Source organism: Saimiri boliviensis, chromosome 3, assembly GCF_048565385.1.
Source record: "Saimiri boliviensis isolate mSaiBol1 chromosome 3, mSaiBol1.pri, whole genome shotgun sequence".
In the NCBI taxonomy this organism is placed as follows: domain Eukaryota; kingdom Metazoa; phylum Chordata; class Mammalia; order Primates; family Cebidae; genus Saimiri; species Saimiri boliviensis.
In genome coordinates, this window is record NC_133451.1 from 116,187,736 (window position 1) to 116,213,055 (window position 25,320).

The 25,320-nt window shown below is 40.2% G+C and overlaps 2 protein-coding genes across 16 annotated transcripts in view; one reads left to right on the forward strand and one right to left on the reverse strand.

Annotated features, from left to right (window-relative positions):
- The window catches only part of PRIMPOL (primase and DNA directed polymerase), a 38,853-nt gene extending 22,774 nt beyond the window's left edge, over positions 1 to 16,079 (forward strand). For 12 of the 14 annotated variants that reach the window (XM_074396693.1, XM_074396698.1, XM_074396694.1 and 9 more), the window contains 6 exons: positions 3,036 to 3,124; positions 6,512 to 6,601; positions 6,679 to 6,787; positions 13,025 to 13,107; positions 13,192 to 13,238; positions 15,676 to 16,079. In XM_074396693.1, coding sequence (XP_074252794.1) covers positions 3,036 to 3,124; positions 6,512 to 6,601; positions 6,679 to 6,787; positions 13,025 to 13,107; positions 13,192 to 13,238; positions 15,676 to 15,924 — 667 coding nt within the window. In that variant the 3' untranslated portion in view covers positions 15,925 to 16,079. The remainder of the gene's footprint in view (positions 1 to 3,035; positions 3,125 to 6,511; positions 6,602 to 6,678; positions 6,788 to 13,024; positions 13,108 to 13,191; positions 13,239 to 15,675) is intronic. The other 2 variants (XM_074396697.1, XM_074396700.1) reach the window with 1 other exon arrangement.
- A 190-nt stretch (positions 16,080 to 16,269) lies between these two features.
- CENPU (centromere protein U) overlaps positions 16,270 to 25,320 on the reverse strand; it is a 39,465-nt gene continuing 30,414 nt past the window's right edge. The window contains exons 9-13 of one of the 2 annotated variants that reach the window (XM_039468313.2): positions 22,612 to 22,690; positions 22,340 to 22,387; positions 21,096 to 21,157; positions 18,584 to 18,740; positions 16,270 to 16,479 (exon numbers count right to left, since the gene is read on the reverse strand). In XM_039468313.2, the coding sequence (XP_039324247.2) occupies positions 16,366 to 16,479; positions 18,584 to 18,740; positions 21,096 to 21,157; positions 22,340 to 22,387; positions 22,612 to 22,690 (460 nt within the window). In that variant the 3' untranslated portion in view covers positions 16,270 to 16,365. Of the gene's footprint in view, positions 16,480 to 18,583; positions 18,741 to 21,095; positions 21,158 to 22,339; positions 22,388 to 22,611; positions 22,691 to 25,320 lie in introns of those variants that run through there. The other variant, XM_074396701.1, reaches the window with a different exon arrangement.

The window sequence follows — 25,320 nt, forward strand, 5'->3', positions numbered from 1 at the left end:
GAGACCCCATTGCTAAAAACTAAGATAAATTAATAAGTAAAAATAAAATCTGTGCAAGTCACCTTTCAGCAGAAATACAGTAAATCCTCATTTGATGTTCAAGTTATTGGAAACTGAACTTTAAAGGAAGCGTCGTATAACAAACCCAGTTTTTTTTTTCTCATCAATGTTGTAAGGCAGTGGTACCTGGCTCATGGACCAGGGCTCTGTGGTTAGAAACCAGACCCCATGGCAAGGGGTGAGCAGGGGGCGAGCGAGATGACCACCTTCCCACCTGAGCTCCGCCCGCTGTCAGAGCCACAGTGGCATTAGGTTCTTTCCGGAGTGCAAATCCTGTTGTGAACTGCTCCTGGGAGGGATCTAGGTTGCACACTACTTATGAGAATCCAATGCCTGATCATCTGAGGATCACCTCCCTCCTGCCTCCCCGCATCATGGAAAAATTGTCTTCCGGGAAACCGTTCCCTGGTGCCAGAAAGGTCGGGGACTGCCATTATAACGGAAAACATTATTCAGAGACGTGCTATGTGTCATTTCTCTTCAAGTCGGAGTTTCCAAGAATCTGTCCATGGCATTAAGTGAGGACTTACAGAATTTGCCTTCATTCCCTGTTTTTCTAGGCTGGCAATTTTTCAGCCCCAAATGTGGTTAAGGTTCAGACTAAATTACCATCAACTTGCCATAAATCTTTTCCTTTCATGTTTCTTAAATACAATTTTTTTTTTTTGAGACAGTCTTGCTCTCCTGCCTAGTGACATGGCACGAACTCAGCTCACTGCAACTCAACTCAGTTCCCAGGTTCAAGCAATTCTCCTGCCTCAGCCTCCCGAGTAGCTGGGACTACAGGTGCATGTCCCCACACCCAGATAATTTTTATATTTTTAGTACAGATGGGGTTTCACCATGTTGGCCAGGCTGGTCTTAAACTCCTGACCTCAAGTGATCCGCCTGCCTCGGCCTCCCAAAGTGCTGGGGTTACAGGCGTGAGCCACCATGCCTGGCCACCTAAATATAATTTTAAGGAAAAATTCTCTAGAAATTAATTTTAATAATTGTTTAATATACATTGCTTTAGGGGTAGTTGTATCAGGTTATACAGTTAACAGCCGTTACCCAGGAGGGTAGAAGATGGATTGTTTTTCTTCATATGTAATATATATATATTTGTACTCTTTGAGTTCTTTTGATAACATGCCTTAGAAGTAAGGTCTGAGTTTCCTACTTTTAAATGGAATTGATACACCTGTCTTACGGAGTTGTCCAGAGGATTTGAAAAGTTAAAACTGTGCACAGAAAACATTTACAGCTGTGCTCAGTGCGTGGCGTCTGCTCAGTAAACGTTGGTAATAGTAGTAGTATTTGAGATTCTGGAAGTGCCATAGTAGGAGCGTGAAAATTGTATAATTCCTGCCACCCTCTGTCGGCACCAGAATAAGGTCAGTTTCTACCACGTGTGGAAAAGTGCAGAAAGCAGCACTGTTAGTTCTAGCTCTTACGGGGAAAGCAGCCGCAGCCTGAAGTGCAGGTAATCTCCTAATCACCCAGTCTGGTTTCTTTAGCAGTTTAAATAGTACTCTTACAGAGGTGGAGGGTTGTCTACTGAATACAGTTATCTTGTCTTTTGTGTATTCCAAGTAAATGCCAGGTATTTTACTTCCTGAAATAAAAGCGAAATCCTTTATAGCTATGAATGTACCTTTTCTTTCCGCTAATTTTAATCTGTTTTTTTCCTTTGCTCTCACCTCTCCTCTTTATTTCTTCCTGTAAGTCACACCTCTAAAATTATAACAAAAATTTCAAAGGTTCTTTATGTTTGGTGAATAGAGTTATGTAGTCATCCCCTGGTGTCTGTGGGTGTTTTATTCCAAGACCCCTGTGGATACAAAAATCCATAGATATAAAAGGGTGTATTATTTTCACGTATCCCACACACATCCTCCATATACAATACTTCAAATCCTTCCATATTACCTATATCTAAAACAGTGTGCATGTTATATAAATAGTTCTTATACCATATTGTTTTGAATTTGTATTATTTTCATTGTTGTATTGTTTATTTTTATTTATTTACTTATTTTTTTTGAGATGGAGTCCTGCTCTGTCCACCCAGGCTGGAATGCAGTGGTGCGATCTCAGCTCACTCCGACCTCCACCTCCCGGGTTCAAGCAGTTCTCCTGCCTTAGCTTCCTGTGTAGCTGGGATTATAGCTGCCCACCACCATACCTGGCTAATTTTTGTATTTTTAGTAGAGATAGGGTTTCACCATGTTGGCCAGGCTGGTCTCAAACTCCTGACCTCAAGTGATCTGTCTGTCTCAGCCTCCTAAAGTGCTGGGATTATAGGTGTGAGCCAGTGAGCCTGGCCTATTTTTATTGTTTTTTAAAAAATATGCTTTTGGACGGCCGTAGGGGCTCATGCCTGTAATCTCAGCACTTTGGGAGGCTGAGGCAGGTGGATCACCTGTGGTCGGGAGTTTGAGACCAGCCTGACCAACATGGAGAAACCCCATCTCTACTAAAAATACAAAATTAGCCAGGCATGGTGGCAGGTGCGTGTAATTCCAGCTACTCGGGAGGCTGAGGCAGGAGAATCACTTGAATCCGGGAGGCGGAGGTTGCAGTGACCCAAGAATAAGCCATCGCATTCCAGCCTGGGCAAAACGAGCGAAACTCTGTCTCAAAAAACCATGCTTTTGAACTGTGGTTGGTTGAGTCCACAGATGTGAAACCATGGACCCATTGCTTCAGCAATCCTAGAGTCCCCTGATCCATTCTGTAATTAAGGATAATGTAAATGATCACCAACCTACTCTTAAAAAAAAAAACTTTCTTTAATTGACAAATCATATTGTTTTTATATGTGTAGGGTTCGTGGTTTTGTGGGCAAATGTGGCATAAATGTTCTAGAACAATTACCTGCCGAACAAAGTATTTCAGTGTGAACTATTTGGAATTCAGTGTTCTTTCTGTAGCCGGGCCTCATTAGTTCTGGTGTAATGGTACTTTGTTTCTTTTACCTGTTTCTTCTTCAGGTTTTCAGATACTTTAAGAATTCTTACATGTGACCCATCTCAGAATAAACAAAAAGGAGTTGGATATTTTAACAGTATCAGCACTTCAGGTAAATTTTTTGATACTTGTTTTTCTTTCTTTTTTGAGACGGAGTAGACGGAGTTTCGCTCTTGTTACCCAGGCTGGAGTGCAATGGCGCCATCTCAGCTCACCGCAACCTCCGCCTCCTGGGTTCAGGCAATTCTCCTGCCTCAGCCTCCTGAGTAGCTGGGATTACAGGCACGCGCCACCATGCCCAGCTAATTTTTTGTATTTTTAGTAGTAGAGACAGGGTTTCACCATGTTGACCAGGATGGTCTCGATCTCTTGACCTCGTGATCCACCCGCCTTGGCCTCCCAAAGTGCTGGGTTACAGAAGTGAGCCACCGCGCCCGGCCTGATGTTTGTTTTTCTTTTTGAGACAGGGTCTCTCTTTGTCACCCAGGCTGGAGTACAGTGGTGCGATCTTGCTTACTGCAGCCTCCTCCTCCCAGACTCAAGCCATCCTCCTGCCTCAGCCTCCAGAATAGCTGGGACTACAGGCATGCACCACCACGCCCAGCTAATTTTTATATTTTTAGTTGAGATGAGATTTCAGCATGTTTCCCACACTGGTCTCCAGCTCCTGGCCTCAGGTGCTCTGCCTGCCTCAGCCTCCCAGAATGCTAGGATTAGAGGCCCAAGCCTCTGGTACCTACTTCAGGGAATTAAAAAAAAATAATTCCCTATCAAAATGTAAGATACAGAATCTGTTTTCCTTTAACATCTTAAATCTTAAATATTCATAACCACTGATCTTTCAAAAACTATGGCTAGCCAAGCACATTGGCTCACACCTGCAATTCCAGCACTTTGGGAGGTTGAGGCGGGAGGATCGCTTGACCCTAAGAATTAGAGACAATCCTGATTAAATTAGGAAGACCCTATCTTTACAAAAAATACAAAAATTAGCCAGCAGTTGTGGTGCATGCCTGTCGTCCAACCACTTAGGAGCCTGAGGCAGGAGGATCTCTTGAGCCCAGGAGGTCGAAGCTGCAGTGAGTCTTGATGGTACCATTGCACTCCAGCCTGGGCAGCAGAATCAGACCCTGTCTCAACCAATCAGTCACCAATAATCAATCAATCTACCTCTAGCTTTCTATCTCAGATGAGAAGAATATGAAAAAGATGTTTATTAAAGTATTCACTAATTTTTATTTTATGGTGTTTTTCAAAAAAATACAAAAATAATGTAGGTTATTTGTATAAAATAAACATATAAGAAAGTGAAAACTAAAAGTGTTTTTATACCCTTCTGTCCACAATCAAAGGCAGATAACCACCGCAGTCATTTTCTGTTTAACCTAGAAGAGCTTTTCCTATATTTCCAATGTAGAGAGATCGTCCTCAGTGTTTTAATGGTTGCATGGTTTTTCACGGTACAGCTCTGTCATAACTTACCCATTTCTCTGCTGAAGAACGTGCAGTGTTTTTTCCTGAGATTTCTTACATAAACCCCCCAGTAAACATTTTTATACACATATTTTAGTATATTGCTATTTAAAATAGTGAAAAATGGAAGCAATCTAAATGTACAACAAAATTGGATAGATTGTATACTATGACATCCTCTAGCTGTTAAATTTAAATTGATACAGCCTTTTTAATGTGGAAAACACCCATTTGTAATGTTAAAAGAAAAAACAGTCTCAAAAATTATGTGTATGGTATGATTAAAAGCTAACTTTAAAATATGGATAACATTTTCTTATGTTTATTTTCTTCTGTTTTATATCTTTATAGACATTGATTTAGAGTCTGTTCCTCACATTTCCACATTAATGTATTTTCCAATATTTCTCCAATTATATATGTTATTTTAGTAAGTGAAACATAGACTTCATTTAAAGCAAACTAGATTTTTGTCCTTAAAAGTTAAATGAGGCCAGGCGCGGTGGCTCAAGCCTGTAATCCCAGCACTTTGGGAGGCCGAGGCGGGTGGATCGCGAGGTCAAGAGATCGAGACCATCCTGGTCAACATGGTGAAACCCCGTCTCTACTAAAAAAATACAAAAAATTAGCTGGGCATGGTGGCGCGTGCCTGTAATCCCAGCTACTCAGGAGGCTGAGGCAGGAGAATTGCCTGAACCCAGGAGACGGAGGTTGCGGTGAGCCGAGGTCGCGCCATTGCACTCCAGCCTGGGTAACGAGAGTGAAACTCCGCCTCAAAAAAAAAAAAAAAAAAAAAAAAAGTTAAATGATACTTAAAATAGGTCATTCTAAATTATTACAGTAGGTTTTTAGATAGAAAATATAATTGGATTGTTAGTACTTGCCAGCTAAAGACCTCAGGGCACACACCTGTAGCCAGTCAGCTGCGTGTATTACCAGGGCAGCAATGGCAAGCACACACCACAGGGACCTCGGTAGAGGGGCATCTCGGGAAGAGGAGGGTGGAAAGGACTGGTAGGGTTGGATTTGGGTTTGGCATGGGTGGTTTGGGGGAGTATACCAGGAAGCCTGGGGTTTGTTCTGAGTGGGGTGTTGTCAGGGACAATTCTAGGATTGGTTTTCTTAGTAAAGCTTAACTGAAAGGAAATCGGACTAGAAAGTAACACTGTAATTGGTTTAAAAAGAAAAAAAAAAAAAGCAGCCGTCACTCATACTATCCAGTATTGTGGGCGTTTGGTCATTTTTGTGGTTTGGAAGATGTTCCTGTTTTGTCTGTGTTCGGACATGATTACAGAGCGGTCATCTTTTGCCTTGAGTCCTCATGACCACAGGGTCTTATCTGTTGTTGAAGTTCTTGGAGATTGCCTTTGTTCACAGAAGGCCCAGGCCCGGGTAGGTGTGCCAGGCTAGCACAGGGCGCACCAAGGCCTGGCTCATGGAGCTAGGCCTGCTGTGGACGTGAGGGGCTGTTCTCTTTGCCAGAATGAAGACAGCAGTTGAAATTATTTCAAATGCTTTTTATGAAATGAGTTAACATTGGCCGGGCGCGGTGCCTCATGCCTGTAATCCCAGCACTTTGGGAGGCCGAGGCAGGCAGATCATGAGGTCAAGAGATCGAGGCCATCCTGGCCAACCTGGAGAAACCCCGTCTCTACTACAAATGCAAAAATTAGCACACACCTGTGATCCCAGCTACTCGGGAGGCTGAGGCAGGAGAATTGCTTGAACCCTGGAGGCGGAGGTTGCAGTGAGCCGAGATCACATCACTGCACTCCAGCCTGGGCAACAAGAGTGAAACGCCATCTCAAAAAAAAAAAAAAAAAAATTAGTTAACATTTGACCTATTGAAAGGTTTGAATTTTACCTGCATCCTTGTAGTGTAACAAACATGAATTGACTGAAATTGCAAAAAGTGGGGGAAAGCTGAGAGCTTGCAAAACCCATACTTGTACTTAACAACATTGTATCAAAATTTCACTTCTCAACTTTCAGCTGTTGTAATTTATAAAAATTCTCTCTGTTGCAGTAGAAACCATTGAAGGTTTTCAGTGTTCACCCTATCCTGAAGTTGATCGTTTTGTTCTTTCTTTGGTGAATAAAGATGGCATTAAAGGAGGTAAAGTTAATCTCATTCTTTATTAACTGTTACATGATAGAGTGATGGTACCTTTAGAAACATTATTTGCATTTCAGGAATTCGGCGTTGGAACTACTTTTTCCCAGAAGAATTATTGGTTTATGATATTTGTAAATATCGTTGGTGTGAAAACATCGGAAGACCCCATAAGAGTAATAATATCATGTAAGTAATATCATTAATGATTTGTTTTTATTTAACCAATATTACATTTTAAATGTTTATAAGTTTTTTTTTTCTTGAGACGAAGTCTCACTCTGTCATTCAGGCTGGAGGGCAGTGGTGTGATCTTGGCTCACTGAAACCTCTGTCTTTCAGGTTCAAGCCGTTCTCCTGCCTCAGCTTCCCGTGTAGCTGGGACTACAGGTGCGCACCACTGTGCCCAGCTAGTTTTTTGTATTTTTAGTAGAGACTGGATTTCACAGTGTTAGACAGGATGGTCTCAATCTCCTGACCTCATGATCAGCTCGCCTCGGCTTCCCCAAGTGCTGGGATTACAGGCCTGAGCCACTGTACCTGGCCTATAACTTTTAAATAAACTTGAGAATATGAATATTATTTTGTTTTAAAAATAAATTTAGTCGTAATAAATTTCCTTTTTTTTTTTTTTTTTTTGAGACAAAGTCTTGCTCTGTTGCCCAGGCTGGAGGGCATTGGCGTGATCGTGGCTCACTGCAACCACTGTCTCTAAAGTTCAAGCAGTTCTTCTGCCTCAGCCTCCTAAGTAGCTGGGATTATAGGCGCATGCCACCATGCCCAGCTAATTTTTGTATTTTTAGTAGAGACAGGGTTTCATCATGTGGGGCAGGCTGGTCTCGAACTCCTGACCCTGTGATCTGCCTGCCTTAATCTCCAACGTGCTGGGATTACAGACATGAGCCGCCGCACCCAGCTGTTGTATTGAGTTTTTATCTGTTGTATATGGTTAGCATTTTATAATATTTGATTTAAATGCTGTAATTATTGCATTGCTTCTGGCACGTCAGCTCTATGTGTACTTTATTTGCTGAGATAACCCCTTAGTGTATCTGGAGAGGACAGGGGTGGGATTGAGAGGACTGGGAGAAGGTCGCGGGGGGAGCAGTGAGGGTGGGAAGCATGCCTCTCCTTCCTGTTCCCGCTGGCCCCTGCCACCTTATGGATTCTACGTTGAAAGTGGGCAGGTTTGGGCAAGAAGGGATCTCCTCAGTTAGTAGCAAGAGCTGGAGCTAGGACTGTGTTAAGTTGTTCAAGACACAGCATGGCATTGAGGGCACTAGTATTTATTGAATGCCTGCTGTATATGCCAGGCCCTGTGGGAGAGATTTTCTGTAAAATGCCCATAGCAAGAGAGGGGGAAGTAAAGGATGAAGTAAAACCAGAAATGGAATTTTAAATAATAAAAGGATGTGGTGAGAATAGAGATAAATAGCAACCCAGGAGTTATCAGTTATGATGCGAGAAATTTTGCTGTTTTGTTTTTTTTTTTTTTCCTTTAGTGAGGTCTTAGGTAGGAGCTGTTTTCTGTTTCATGTCAAAGCAACTCCTGTATCATCAAGCATGCACGGCCTATGTGTGGGATGTGGGAGAACCACTGGGAAGGTGAATACACATTGGGTAGCATGGTCCAGTGCATACTTGATATACTTAGATTAATGCAGTTTTAAAAAAGGCTTGCAAAAACTATATGCTCAATACACAAAGCTGTAACAGGAAACATGGAGAGATCACCCATAGTGCCACAGCCTGGGGTATCTGCAGTTAGCAGTCTGAGTATCTTCTATTCTTTCTATGCATATTCCCAAAAAATCATTATCATATGATGATCATACCACCTTGAATTATATATCCATAATCTATTCTGTTTTTCAACTGTGGAATATATATAAAAGTAGAGATAACACACTTTTTAAAAACAAATGTCCTGAGACAGAGTCTCGCTCTCTTGCCCAGGCTGGAGTGCAGTGGCGTGATCTTAGCTCACTGCAACCTCCGCTTCCTTGGTTCAAGTACTTCTCCTTCCTCAGCCTCCCAAGTAGCTGGGATTACAGATGAGTGCTACTACCCTGGCTAATCTTTGTATTTTTAGTAGGGATGGGGTTTCACCATGTTGGCCAGGCTGGTCTCGAACTTCTGACCTCCAGTGATCCACTTGCTGCAGCCTCCCAAAGTGCTGGGATTACAGGTGTGAGCCACACCCAGCCAAACACACTTTTATTCGCACATTTTAAAGATTAAAATACCTGTCATATCTGCCACCTATCTTCAGAACCAGAACCTGATCAAACCTCAGAAGCACCTGTGGGCCCAGCCTCAGTTTCCTTCTCTCCCTGGCCCTCAGAGATTGTAGCCATTATTCCGGATTTTGTGTTCATCTTTTTCTTGCTTTTATGATTTTTCCTATATACGTTCATATCTCTGAACAATATACTATTTTCCTTTTGCTTGTTTTTTTATAAAAGGTCTTTTCACTTGCCTTGCGGTAGCGTATCTATGATCTTCACCCATGTCGCAGCATGTAGCTTTCGCTTCTTTGTGTCAGTATTGTATCGCATGCCATGTATAGAAACATAAACACGTCAGTTCATCTATTTTTCCACGGTGGACATTTGGGTTGCTGTTAAGAACCATGAAGCTGGGAACCGTCTTGTACATATGACCTAGTACACACGGGCAAGAGTTTCTCTAAGTGGACTTGCTGTGTCATGCAATATGAACATATTTAATTTTATTACATCATAAATTGTTTTCCCACATGGATGTGTCAGTTTCTAGTGTGCTCAGCAGTGTTCTGAGATTTTCTACTACTCCATATTCTCACCAACACTTTAGTATTGTTAGGATTAAACAATTGATTTTGCTCATCCAGCAGGTATAAAATATGGTGGTTTTCATGGGAATCTCCCTGATTACTGATGAAGTTAAGGATTGGGAATTGAATTACATTCACACGAATCAGAAATCTTGCCCAGTATCAAGCTTTACTATAAGGACACAAGGACTGAAAAGGCACAAATGGGGCAGAGCGAGGCCTGGGGCATCTGGCCTGGCTCCCCTAGCCCTTCCTGCCCTCTGTGACTCGGGCAGAAACCCGAGGCAGAAGTGAGCAATCCCTGCACAGCAGGAAGCCCCAAGGTTATGAATCACCTCATTTTACACTCACGTTGCATAGCTGGGCGACATTTCTGGAAAGCATGCCTCATAATGCATAGACTCCAGGCATAGCTGGGCGACATTTCTGGAAAGCATGCCTCATGATGCATAGACTCCAGGCATAGCTGGGCATTTCTGGAAAGCATGCCTCATAATCCATAGGTTCCAGGCATAGAATTCCAAATGCAATTCTAAAGTCAGAAACATCCTACAAAGAGTATTCTGTAGGTGAGGACTGACCTCCTAGCATTTGGTCCAGAAGTTACCAGATTTTCTTGGTTCATGGTTCCCCTGGTGTCTTCGTTTTTTCACATTTTCTCTGAGGCCAAATAAATACCCGAGTTCTGTTAATGAATTAGTTACTTTCAAACAACTTGATAAGTATTTATGTCCTAACAGTTTAGTAGCAGTTTGAATAGTAGTATCCATAAACTTAAAAAAAAACAAAAAACTTTTATTTCATTCTTAAATACTGTTACTTATTAATGGGATGTATACACACTATTTTTTTTTTCTCTGAGATAGGATTTTACCCTGTCGTCCAGGCTTGAGTACAGTGGCACAGCCCAGGCTTGAGTGCAGAGTGCAGTGGCTCACTGCAGCCTCCATCTCCTGGGCTTGAGCGATCCTCCTGCTTCGGCCTCTCGAGTAGTTTGGACTACAGGTGTGCCACCATCTCTGGCTGATATTTTTATTTTTTGTAGATGGGGTCTCCCTGTGTTGCCCAGTTTGGTCTTGAACTCCTGCCCTCAAGCTATCCTCCTGCCTCAGCCTCCCAAAATGCTGGGATTACAGGTGTGAGCCACCTCGTCAGGCCTATGTATGTCCTCTTAAACCTTGGAATCAGATTAGACGCCACCATTCCCAACTCATATCTTGTTCTCCATTGATGTTAATGGCGCTTTTTATTGCAAACACACCCCCAAAGCGCAGCTCTACAAAGATGGAACATAAATGAAAGAAATGAAGTGCAGCGTCACTTTGAACATGTGAACTGCAAGCAAGGCGTTTTCTGATTGCTCAACAAATGTCAAGTTTCCCTGTGTTGTTTAGAAATGTTTCGGTATCCTCCAGTGCCCGGGGCACTTTACTGTACAGGTTGGGAGCCACAGCATTAGCTCATCAGTTGGGAAATCTGTTACTAGAATGTTTAAGGAAAGATGAGACGTAAGTCACCTGCCTTTTTTGTGCTCCTGGGTGCATGTCCCTTACCACCTCCCCACCCCACACCTCACTGACTACCTCAGGGAATGTCAGCCATCTTGTTTCCTTTTCTGTGACGTGGGGAAATATTAAACTAGTTAATCAAATTTTTAAGACTTTTAGTGATTATAGGATTGTTTAGGTTTTCTGTTGCTTAAGTTTGCTTCGTTTATTTTTATCTAGTACTTGGTCTGTTTTACAAAATTCAAAGTTACTGGCAAAAATTGTTCACAATATTTTTTTAAAAAAAATATGCTGCATTTAATTTCTAATAACATTTGTGTCTTTGCCTTATGGCAAAATGGCAATTTTACTCTAATTTCATTTTCTTCAAATGTAGGCCTTGTTGATTCTTTTTACTTTTTGCTCTTTGTGACTTCCTTTTATTTTATTTATTTATTTTTTTGAGATGGAGTTCCGCACTGCTGCCTGGGCTGGAGTGCAGTGGCGTGATCTTGGCTCCTGGCAACCTCTGCCTCCTGGGTTCAAGCAATTCTCCTGCCTCAGCTTCCCAAGTAGCTGGGATCACAGGTGCCTGCCACCACGACTGGCTCATTTTTTGTATTTTTAGTAGAGATGGGGTTTCACTATGTTGGTCACACTGGTCTCAAATGCCTGACCTTGTGATCCACCCCCATCGGCCTCCCAAAGTTCTGGGATTACAGGTGTGAGCCACCATGCCTGGTCACCTGCCTTTTATTAGGGTTTATTCAGTTGCTCTTTTTCCACTTTAGTTACTTAATCCATGTATCTTTAGCCATTCTTCTTTCATAACACAAGCTTTTTTTTTTTTTTTTTTTTTTTTGAGACGGAGTCTCGCTCTGTCACCAGGCTGGAGTGCAGTGGCACGACCTCGGCTCACTGCAGTCTCCGCCTCCCGGGTTCGAGATTACAGGTGCACACCACCACACCCAGCTAATTTTTGTATTTTTTAGTAGAGATAGGGTTTCACCATGTTGGCCAGGATGGTCTCGATCTCTTGACCTCGTGATCCACCTGCTTTGGCCTCCCAAAGTGCTGGGATTACAGGCGTGAGCCACCACACCCAGCCTGTAACACAAGCTTTTAAGATGGTCCTCTAAAGGTCACTTTAACTGCATTTTATATTCATATGTACACTTCCAGTCCATTCATGTCTAAGCATTTTCTAATTTCCACTATTTTTCCTTGAGCCATTGGTTATTTCAAATGTTTTTAATTTCCAAATTATGTATTTCTCTTAGCTTTTTATTTCTAAATTTTGCTTTATGCTCAGAGAATGTGTTCTGTGTGAATCGATAATTTTGATAAAATTCACTTTATAGTTAGCATGGAATTGATTTTATTTATTTATTTATTTATTTATTTATTTATTTGAGACGGAGTTTCGCTCGTTACCCAGGCCGGAGTGCAATGGCGCGATCTCGGCTCACCGCAATCTCCGCCTCCTGGGTTTAGGCAATTCTGCGTCAGCCTCCTGAGTAGCTGGGATTACAGGCATACGCCACCATGCCCAGCTGATTTTTTGTATTTTTAGTAGAGACGGGGTTTCACCATGTTGACCAGGATGTTATCGATCTCTTGACCTCTTGATCCACCCGCCTCGGCCTCCCAAAGTGCTGGGATTACAGGCGTGAGCCACCGCGCCGGCCAGATCAAGCTTCTTAATTGCTTTTTGTCATTCATGTTTTCTGTATCCTTATTGGACCTTTTTTATAGTTATTTGGTCTATAAATTACTGAGGACGTTTTTTTTTAAAAGCTTTGATTTATGGTAGACTTGCTTAGCATTGTAGTCTTGTCCATTTTTGCTCACATATTTTGCAGCTGTATCATTTGGCGAATATAGGTTGAGAATTGTTCTGTCTTCATGGGGGCTTTTATCAATATCTACTTTTTGCCCTACAGTTCATTTTGTGTGATTTTTGGCAACCATCATTTTGATTGGTATGTATCTATAACCATGCTTTTACTTTTTTTCTCCATCTTTTAAGGCTTAGGCATTTCTTGGAACAGCATGCAGCTGGATTTTGTTTTCTACCCAGTCTCAGTATTAATACTAGTTTTTTTTATTTGTTTTAACATAAAGGATTCTGGTTGATCTGAAAAACGAAGTTTGGTATCAAAAATGTCATGACCCTGTATGTAAAGCAGAAAACTTCAAATCTGACTGTGAGTTACTAATTTTTACCTTTACCACAAAGTAAAAATTATATAGCTATAATATGTAATAGTTTTGCTATCTTTCTCATTCAGATTTCCCATTACCTGCTGAAGTATGTCTCCCGTTTCTTTTCAAAGAGGTAAGTGCAGATTTTACTGTCTCCTCCTTACCAGGAAGTTCTTGGTACAGTAGTATACATGAGCCATGAGTAGTGTCCAAATAGCTTTGAAAAACATTTGGTACCTTATTTTCACTTATGACTGTATTATAGGAATATGTTGTAATGAATTTCCCATCTTGGCGCCTATCTCTCATAATATACATCTTTTCACTGCTGCTTGAGACGTACGGTTTAATCAGTCCCAGACATTTAAGAAGCTTCCCATGTTTTGCTTTTGAAAGTAACAAAATACCCATCTTTGTGTTTCTTTGAACATCTATATCTGTAGGATGAATTTCTAGAAGTAGAATTGTGTCAAAGGGCATATTCAGTTTTAATTTTGGTAAGTATTACCAGATTGCCAAACCAGCATTTTTCTCTTAAAGATTTTTTATTTACCCAAATAATTAGCATGCATTGTGGAATGAACTGAAAATACATAAAATTAGTCGGATGCGGGGGCTCATGCCTGTAATGCTAGCACTTTGGGAGGCCGAGGAGGGTAGATCCCTTGAGGTCATGAGTTCGAGAACAGCCTGGCCAACGTGGTGAAACCCTGTCTCTACTGAAAATACAAAAATTAGCCAGGTGTGGTGGAGTGTGCCTGTTATCCCAGCTACTTGGGAGGCTGAGGCAGGAGAATCCCTTGAACCCAGGAGGCAGAGGTTGCAGTGAGCTACATAAAATTATAAAATGCAGAATCTTCCTCACTTATTTGACCAGAGGTAACTGATACGTTTTGACATGTACCTTCCAGAACTTATGTATGCATTTTTTTTTTTGAAGTGGTAGCACACATACTATTTCACTTCTTCCACTTAAAAAGTATCACAAATATTTTTAGTACCTATTACCAAATTGCTCTCTATAAGAATTACAGGATATTAGACTTCCACAGATTGATGAAAGCACCTATTACTCGCACTTTGCCAACAGTGCTTGTTTGCCTCGAATCACTACTAATCTGGTAGGCAAAAAGCAGCACTTCCGTTGTTTTAATTTGCATTTATCTAATGAACTCTTTTCAGATTCACTGTTTAATGAAGTGCCTGTACCTATCCTCTGTCCATTTTTCTGCAACGTTTTTTGGCAGTAACTTAAGTACGCTTTTTGACATATTTCTTTTATACTTTTAAATTCTAGTTGTTTTTTTGGTCACATCTATCAGCTTTTTCCTTTACAGTGTTATGGTTAGAATAAAAATTACCTGCTACAAGCAGGACAAGTGATGAGTTTATATTCTAGAAAACTCAAATCTGGTATCTACTGTCTTAAAACATGTCTCTCGAAAAAACTCCGTTTGAAATGGTGGAGATCCTGTTCTTGGTCTGCAAGAGCTGGACATAAAATAACTGATAGCCAGAGTCTCTGGTAAAATACCAAGTTAAAATGTTTTCAAACAACCAAGAACAAAGCAAATTTTAAAAAATAAACTTTGTCGCCAAGAGGAGGAGGATTGCATCATCCTTGCTGGCCTGGATTGTGATTTAGATAGTCACAATTGCAGTGCATTTTTAAGCTATTTTTTCTGCTTATCCAGTCAACACTTCAAAATGCCAAGTTGTAAGTAACTTTGGTGTAATGTATTACCACTACTTGGACATAACCTTTTAAACTAATAAAAGATAAAGAATAGAATGAACACCCACGTAGCTATCACTTAGTTTTCAGTGAACATTTTGCCTTTCCTGCTTCACTTGTTTAAAAAATATTTTAAACTAAATTACCAGTTGGTGTTATTTACTTTTCTGTTGTGGTGATTATCTTATTTCATTGGTCACCTGAACCTACAGAAATGTACAATACGGAACTCTGCCATCTGTCCTTCATGGGGTTGCCATTTGTTAGCATTTGGTTACACTTGCTTTCTCCCTCTACTGTATACATATGCATTCTTATTTTTGATGACTCAAATTGTAGACATCAAAACTCTTCATCTCCTAATACTTGAGTATGTAGCTAAAGGAATTTTTATAGTATTTTAATGAGGGGGTGTCGTGTTGCCCAGGCTAGTCTCAAACTCCTGGTCTCAAGCAGTCCCTCTGTCTTAGCCTCCCAAGTAGCTGCAATTACAGGCATGTGCCACTAAACTGAATAAGGACATTCTTTACATGAATAAAATTATTTAGTGGGACGATCAACTAAATGTCCATCCTGAAGACATTCTATGGCAAAATAATTGATGTAATTTCAAATTTGCAGTTTCAAGTTTGTCTAAGCTTAAGTGCAGCAACGTTTCAATCAGTGCACTCATTCCCATGGTGAGGTATCAGAGACAATGGCATTCCTCCAGCATATTCACTTTAGTATCTTGTCACTTAATACCTTACTTCAACATAGAGTATAGGGTCAAATCACATATGCTGAGTAAGTATTTTAATATCCCACTCGCTCACCTTTCTCCACTGAAATAAAGGAAGAAGAGTTTACAACAGATGAAACTAGGAGCAGTGAAACCCAGAATCCTCATGAGCCATCGCCTAGCAAGCTGTCAACAGGTGCATCTGCTGACACAGACTGGAATAATGGCATTGATGATGCTTATTTTTTAGAAGCTACTGAAGATGCTGAATTAGCTGAAGCGGCAGAGAACAGTCTTCTCAGTTACAATAGTGAAGTGGATGAAATTCCTGATGAACTAATTATAGAAGTATTACAAGAGTAGCTAATTCACTATGGACACTTGTCACCAGGCTATAATTTGCCTGATGTCAGATTTGATAAATATATTGTTAAACCTGTTTATATAAACTAAGTTTTATCACTGTTTTCCAATTTGGGTGTACTTAAATTCAGTAAAAATCCCCTTATTAATCAAAATTAGTCTATGTTCACATCAACTTCATTTTTTATATCTGGGGCTGATTAGACAAGGTATCAACATTTTAAAATTACTGAAGATATTAACCAGAAAAGATTATGGCCTCTAAAACTATTGATGCCATTTAACATTGTTCACAACCATTTAATTTGAATAACAAATTTTAGATTCTGGTACGTAGGCCTTAACTGCTTTGCAAAACTATTTATTTAATAAAGTACAGTTTCAGAAGGTAACAGCATGAGACTAGTCTTCCTATAGACACATTTTAGTAGACTGCTCTTCTCATTCCTGGTCAAGGAGCTTCTCTAACTGATGGTTGATATTTTGCAGATGGCTTTCAGCTCCCAAAAGTGTTCTTGCTTTAAATAACAGAGCTGGAAGGCTGGATGAATCATACTGTTCAAAGAAAATAATTTATATAATTAGCAATATCAAAACTTATAACCTTGTCCCTGCATAGCTCAATCTTATGACCAATGCAAATTCTGATAGCGCTTTCCATTAACTACTACTCTTTCATTTTTAACTAGGACCACTAAGAAAATTGGTTTTTATCCATTTCCTTAGAACATAATTGATCACAAAGTTGTTAGGAGCTGCTTTGCAAAGCTTGAACTGACCTCATCCCAGATGATTCAAAGACCTGTGTCATCTCTATTACTGAAGACAGGAAATCATGCCCGGGACATGTCAAGACATGATTTGGGCAAGTCTGCTTGTGCTGTGTGGGGTCTGCTCACAGAAAACTGTAAGATAGGCTTTACTTTAACGGAAAGAACTAATGGAATGAGAACACTAGACCCATAAAAGTTTTTAAGAAAAAAATCTATCATCTAGAGATTGGGAAAATCAATTAAATGTCTCAAAGGTTGCCAATCCGAATGTTCTTAATGATTAAAGTTAAAATTAGAATACAAACCCAACATAAAATAGAACACACAATATCTAACTCACGATTTCGAAGTAATTAAAGTCAAACTTCCAGTTGCAAATTGTATCTAAGGGTACATGATTAATTTCTCCTTACAGAATTTTATCATACTTTGATAGTTTGCTGTTTAATATCATGTTTTCAAGATGACAGCAGAAAAGCTGTCACACCATGACTACCATACACAATACTGGGATTTTATACAAATAGTTGACAAGCTAATGTGTTCAAGCTCTCCCAGGCACCTGCTCTAGGGAGGGATAAAGGTCAATAACTCACATTTGTCACTAAGCATTTAGAGGTAAGACATATACCCGAGTATCTACCATCAATAAGGCAAGAAGGACAGTAACTACAAGAGAAGTGCAAAAAGGTACTAAGGTCACACCAAGATCAGGATGCTCATCCAGTGGTGTGATCCAGACAAGGCAGAGACACTAAACCTCGCTTTTAACCAAAATATTATGTTCAAGCTGAATCAAACTTTGGACTGGTTAGGTAATTTAAAAAATACCTTTAAAAGCGTTCTATTTCCAGATCTCTAATATATAAATAACCTTTAGGCTCAGGAAAATTAACTTAGATAATTGTCAAAACCTTAACACTGAATTTAGAAGAATACAAATCTGATCATAAAATATATGTGTGCATTACATTTAATTATATATATATATTTTATATAAAATCCTATTAGGGTTTTTGTAGGGCATATAAAATTTTTTTTCTAGTACTTAAATACTTCTATTAATCTGAGGTGGATGGGATAACAGTAGCAAAGTTTGCAGTAAAAATCCAGAAGTAACTATAAAATGTATTAATAAATCTGGTTTCCTACTATATTCCTTTTTAATGTTTAATTTTTTCACCCAGGCTGGAGTGCAGTGGTGCGATCACAGCTCAGTGCAGCCTGGACCTCCAGGCTCAAGTGATCTTTCCACCTAAGCCTCCAGAGTAGCTGGGACTACAGGCATGCACCACCACCTAGCTAGTTTTTGTATGTTCAGTAGAGATGGGGTTTCACCATCACCCAAGGCTGGTCTTGAACTCCTGGGCTCAAGTGATCTACCTGCCTTAGCTTCCTGAAGTCCTATGCTTACAGGTGTGAACCACCATGCCCAGCCTATTATTACCTAACTTCTAAAATCATACCTACCAGTTATATGGGAAAATGGCTTGTTTTTCAGATACGAAAGATGCTGTGAACATGGGGCTAGACAAAATAGAAATGGCTGGTCTTTCAAACATGGCTGAGTGGTCTTACAGGAATGAAAATTGTAAAAAAGCAGAATGTGATTTTTCAGTTGAGATTTATACACAGGATATAAACTTCCCTTGATGAAATTCAGCTGTCCGAGTGAAAATACCTTATACAAATCGGCGATTCTAGACATTGCTCCTCCAGCCTTAAGTAGCTAAGAAAAGTGCTGATATAATGACGTTTCACTGGCTTAGGTAGACTCTAATTCTGTATCTCCATTTGTCTTTCCCCAAAGCTTCTGGAACTCTAGCACGCAAATACCCTCCCACAATCATCTTCTGAAGCACGATAAAAAGTAAAATTGGAGTTACCATTTCCTTTACATTTGGTTCTTTCGCTTGAACATCTGAATAATCTTGATAGAGCTGTTTTAAATTAGATAAGAAATATGCTGCATGCCCAAGGGAAGACTTTCTCTCTTTAAGTTCATCATATTTGGTTTGTAGTTTTTTCAGCTGTGGCTCCATCCTAAAACAAAGTAAGTGACATATAATAAAATGTACCAGCCTATTGTGTGTGAAACTGAGGATACAGGTACGCTGAGTGAGTATGAAGAACCAGGGTTGGCCAACTAGATGAATACGATTCTGGGTTTCAGTTTAAAACACAGGAAAAAAAAAAAAACCTCTGAAATACAATGCACAATGAGTAATTAGCAGTGATATCCACAGAAGAATATGCCTTATAAATGCGAAATTCATCAAGCCATTCAAGTCTTGGGAACTACTGGATCAAGTGTATGCTTGGCTAACATTGAGAGGCTGACGCCAGAGGAGCCAGGCAATGCAGTTTAACACAGAAACCATGGACAAAAAGCTTTCCCAGTGTTCCTTCCTCTTATCAAATTTGTCCACTTTATAAAGTCTAATAAAACCAGTGGAAAACTGTCAGTGCCTGGATGAACAATGTATAACCTTGGCAAACTGCCTCATCTCTCAGTGGGTGAGTTTCATGCCATTGCACTCCAGCCTGGGTAACAAGAGCGAAACTCCGTCTCAAAAAAAATTAAATAAAAAGGGGTAACTTGGGTTTTATGGACCAACAAAAAAAGGAGTGGCAAAGGCTGCCAATTTTGCATTTTGCCAAAAAAGACAAAAAACAAAACTATTCTCAAATTTCATAAAAGAAAAGTCTTCTTTAATGATTCTTTACATTGAACAAATGGAGTACTGGGGAAAACTCACTACTGAGCTGGCAGCCATGGCAGGAGGGCTGGATTTAGAGTCAGTCAGCTGACGGTGAATCCTGGCTCCCCCACTTCCTAGAGCTGCACCCGTGGGCAAGTTACCTCCCTGTGCCTTCGGTTTTCATACGGCAAGTTAAAAATAATGATATACCATAGTTTTTATTATGCCTTTTCAAAATACATTTCTCAACTTCTAAAATTATATCTAGAAAAGAAAAGTCAGTCTCAGTAGACAAGTCTCAGTAGTCTCGCACTGAAGACAAGTGTAACCAGGCATGGCCTGACTGTAGCTATAACCACTTATCTCATAGGACTGTGATTATGAGTTAGCATAGAAAGCATTTAGGAAAGTGCCCTGCCACATAGGAATCTTGTAAATGTCAGCTTTCCTTATTACCTTTAGTTTTCTTATTTTGGCCTGGGTCAATGAAAACCTTATCACAGGCCAGCACCTGTCCAGAGACTTGATTTAGAAACCAACAGGTTAGACAACTGCTTTCTCCCCATTAAACTCCTGTTGCAGTGTTTTTGGTTTTGAGACATAGTTTCACTCTGTTGCCCAGGCATGATCTCAGCTCACTGCAACCTTTCTCTCCCCCATTCAAGCAATTCTCGTGCCTCAACCTCCTGAGTAGCTGGGATTACAGGTGTGTGCCACCACGCCTGGCTAATTTTTCTATTTTTAGTTGAGGCAGGGTTTCCCTATGTTGGCCAGGCTGGTCTCGAACTCCTAACCTCAAGTGATTTGCCTGCCTTAGCCTCCCAAAGTGCTGGGATTATAGGCGTGAGCCACCATGCCTGGCCTGGCCTGGCACTTTTTTAAACTTAGTTTTGACTAAGTTTTAAAAGTTTCAACTTTTAATTATACATGTTCTTTTCTGATAGTATCACTTTCTTTCACAAGCTATTTTAAAGCTCAGGAACAAGAGCACATCTGGCACTGCTTTACTACTCTAGCTCTCACAACAGCCCTGGCCTCAAAACACACTTGTGGCCTGACAGCTGATGTGTGCTCCCGTCTTCCTAACCAGAAATTGGGGGCAGCCCTGGCCTGCAGGCCCTGGTAAGGTCACCTGGCCCACAATTAGGATTTGATTCACATGCGTGCCACTCTGAGGCATACCCTTCAACAATATCAACAATTGTCAACACTTATATAGCACTTGCTGTGTGTGCCTGTCCCTATGAAGCACTTTCTATATATGTACTCATTAAATTTCCACAACACTCTGAGGTATGACCATTATTATGCCTATATACAAAAGAGGGAACTAAGCACTGGGACGTTAAGTAACTTGGTCAAGGTTGCACAGCCCGTAAGTGGCAGAGATTGGGTTCAACCCACGCATTCAATGCGTAGATTCTAGAATTCAACCCAGGCAGCTGAGTTCTAGAATCTATGCATTAAATCTCTTAAGGCCAGAGCTGAGAAATCTGTGGAGACAGATCAGTGTGGAATTCTCCTTTGCTAAAGGATTAGGCAAGTGGGCAGCACACCCTACCTTCACTGAGTATCTGAGTGCGAAGATAACCTGGGGCTTTAATGTAACACAGCAGCAACTGTCACTCCCCGAAATGACACACTGTAATTACATCCATTTAGGTAAGTGCTCAAACAAAATTTGACAGTATCTTACCGAAGCAGTTCATCCTGGACTTCAATCATACGCTGCCTTTTCTTTTCGATATCTGAAATCATCTAAGTAACACAATCATTTGTGTTAAAATTAACTTTGTAACTGTTTGAGCACTGCCACATACACTGCCAGGTAATGAAGTCCAGTGGAAAACAAGACAGACCCAATTCTTACCATCACAGACTTTGGTCTAATGGGGAAGACACACATTATGACATAGAGACGGTACATAATTACAACTTGCGATACTTGCTATAAAGGAAAAGAAGATACAGGGCTATCTTCAGAATGAATGGAGAAAGGCAGGAGTCAGGTCTTTACTGGACCCTGTGACCTGTAAGGTAAGATTTTATCTAGGCGCACTAGGAAACTATCAAAGCAGGAGAGTGCTGTGATCCACTCTATTTTAAAAGGAACATTTCAATGTATTTTATTAACTCAGTCATTTAGTCCTTTTTAGTGATTACCTAATACTCCATGGTTAGACATTCATAATGTTCCCATTTCATACTGAGCAATGCAGAAATGACCAGTAAGAATTTAAAACTGAAAAGAAAAACACCTCAAAGCTTGTAATCACTGGAAGGAACGTGTATGTATTTCAAGTCCATTTCTGTTTTAAATGTAGAGGTAGACTTCCACTCCTGGATTCACCTCTGAAGCTCGGAAGTCATTTGGTCCAACCATTTACAGGTGAGCAAAGGAGGCTCTTGTGCTTACTGCCCACTGCAGACCCAGGGGTGTACAGCCTGTGGGAGGTAGAGCACTGAAACAGCAGGGCCAGGACTAGACATGAGGTCTCCTGACCCCTAAAACCCAGTTTTCTTCCCAGGCTGTCCTTCTACCTGTGACAATTCTTTATTCTAAAGGGTTGTGCTTTTTGACATTCAAAAACGCAATAAATATATGTTAATATAGATCCATATAAGTGGTCATTTTGGACTTGGTAGTCATTTTTAAGCTGACTTTGGGACATTAAAAGCTTAAATTTATGTCTTTAATTATAAAAACAATTATTTTGACACCTGTGCAGCTTTAGGAATCAGAAGTGATTAGGATCCTCATTCCTTATCTTCCATTAATAATACCAACCAAATCAACCACAAGATCAAGCAAATAAAAGCCTAACAAGATTATGAAATCTATTCACACTCCAAAGACTGTAAACTCAGAGTCAAGTCTTCACGTAACTCTACGTCACTATTGTATTTGACTCTATGACTCTCATCACATAAATAATTTACCTTAGCATTCTTCCTTTTCAGACTTCTCAACATCTGGCTTTCTTTAAGCTACAGAGAACAAAAAATACATATGTACATTACTTTCCAAAAGTAAATTAGTTTCACATATATCACATTTAGTTTAAAAACAGTTCTGTGGAATATGGGTAGTTCTCATGAGTTTAAAACCATACTGCCAGCAAAAGCAAGCTTTTCTAAGACAACAATATGCTTCTTCAGCATTAGTGAAAAACAAAAACCTTAGGCCAACAAATGCATGTCAGGGAGCTTACCAATTTGGTGATTTGTTCTTTAACATTGTAATAAAATGTGTCCATGGCTGCCTTACAAATTTTAGATTCTATTCTTTTTCTGTAGAGGAATTAAAAATAAAGTCTAAGTACCATAATGGATTTTGTCAAGCGTTTCATTTGCTTAGCATATAAACAAACATACACATACAGTTTGGCACATACTTTTTAATTTTAAAAATCTCTTATTTTTTATAATTTCAATTTTTATTTTAGATTAAGGGGTTATATGGGTATACTGCATGACACTGAAGTTTGGGGTACAACTGACCCCATCACTTAGGTAGCGAGCTTAGTACCCAACAAGTTGTTTTTCAGTTCTTGAATCCCTCTCTTTCCTTGAGGAGTCCCCAGAGTCTACTGCCATCTTTATTTCGTATTCACCCACTTATAAGCAAGAACACGCAGTATCTGCTTTTCTGTTCCTGCTATAATTCACTTAGGATAATGACCTTCAGCTGCATCCAACATGATTTTGTTCTTTTTTTTTAAGGCTGTGTAGTAAGTATTCCATGGTCTATAGGTATCATATTTTCTTTATCCAACCCACAGCTGATGGGCACCTAGGCTGACTCAGTCTTTGCTATCATGGATAGTGCTGCGCTGAACATATGACAGCACCATTCTAAATAACTAAGATGGCAATGTTTAGCCTGCAGCATTTTCTCAGGCTGAAAAAAATACTAGAAACATGTTATCAGCAAAAGGAAAAGAACAAAAATATTTTTCCCTAAGCCCTCTGGTATGGGGTCATCTTAATTCCTTGATACTGACCAACCTCACAGGTGATACCAAGTAAGGAAGAAATGCTTATGGCTAGGCTAATTCCAGTCTTTTCCTACTACCCGACGGACCCAGCAAACTTTATTCCCTCCCTCTTTGCCTGTTAGCAAGAGGACGAACAACTGTGTAACACATGTGGATTGGCCAAAAGTAGCCATAAATCAGGTGTTTAGTTCTTCAGAAACTTTAAGCTGACACAAACTGCTTCAGGTCTCTGTCACTGGGGAGAAGAGATCTGGTGGCCAGGCTGATTCTCCTGGCTTGGCTCACTCACCCATTAAGATGGTTATTATTAAAAAACAAACAAACAAACAAAACAGCAAGTGTTGGTGAGAAAGTATAGAAATAGGAACCCTTGTGTTGCTGGTGGAAATGTAAAATTATATAGTCACTATGGAAAACAGTATTGGCAGTTTCTAAAAAAAAAAAAAAAAATTCAACATAGAATTACCGTATGATCCAGTAATTCCTTTTCTAGGAAAATACACAGAACTGAAAGCATGGGCTTGAGTATCAATTGTACACAGTGTTTGTAGCAGCATTATTCACAATAGCCCGAAGGTGAAAACAACTCAAGTGTCCACTGACAGATGAATGGATACAGAAAATATGTTACAGCTGGGCACGGTGGCTCATGCCTGTAATTCCAGCACTTTGGGAGGCAAAGGTGGGCAGATCATGAGGTCAGGAGTTCAAGATCATCCTGGCCAACAGAGTGAAACCTCGTCTCTACTAAAAATAGAAAAATTAGCCAGGCATGGTGGCACGCGCCTGTAGTCCCAGCAACTCAGGGAGGCTGAGGTGGGACAAACACTTGAACCCAGGAGGCAGAGGCTGCAGTGAGCCAAGACCACAGCACTGCAATCCAGCCTGGGTGACAGAGTGAGACTCTATCTCAAAAAAAAAAAAAAAAAAAAAAAAAAAAGACAAAAAGAAAATCTATTAAAATAATGACTACATAACAATGTCTCAGTCAACAGTGGATGGCACATACAATGTACCTAGTGACACCACTGCTGGCATAATGTCATATAGCACAATGCATTACTCACATATTGTGGTGATGCTGGTGTAAACAAACCTACAGTGTTGCCTAGTTGTGTAGAAGCACAGTGCGTATAATTACATATACTACATAATACTTGATGATAAATGACTAGTTATTTGTACTATAATATAGTACACTTGTTATACTATACTTTCAATCATTACTTTATAATGTACTTCTCCTTATTTAAAAAAAAAAAAAAAAGTAAACTGTAAAGCAGGTCTTTCAGGAGTATCCCAGAAGAAAGCACTGTTAGCACAGGAGATGCCAACTCCATGTGCCGAAGACCCTCCAGTGGGACGCGGCATGGAGGTAGGAGAAAGTGATGTTGATGATCCAGACCAGGCGTCTCCAAATTGCGGCCCCCTGAGGCCATTTATCTGGCCCCCCGCCGCACTTCAGGAAGGGGCACCTCTTTCATTGGTGGTCAGTGAGAGAAGCACAGTATGTGGCGGCCCTCCAACGGTCTGAGGGACAGTGAACTGGCCCCCTGTGTAAAAAGTCTGGGAATGCCTGATCCAGACACTGCACAGGCCTAGGCTTGTGCGCACGCGTGTGTGTGTGTGTGTGTGTTAGTTTTTAACAAAAATGTTATAATAGTTAAAAGAACAAACTTTTTAAATAGAAGAAAGCTAGGTACCGGATATTAAAAACAGACCTTTAAATAGTAGTTGACTTAATTTCGAAAGAGTGAAGTGTTTGATGTAGCTGAGAACACCACATTGTCAAGGAAACAAAATGAGATTAGTGATTCCCCAGAATTTGGTATGACAAAAACACAAGGTTGTACTGCAATGTTAAAAGTCTAAGAAAAATACTAGGCCTCTTCTAAATCATTTCTTATATCAAGAACTTACTAC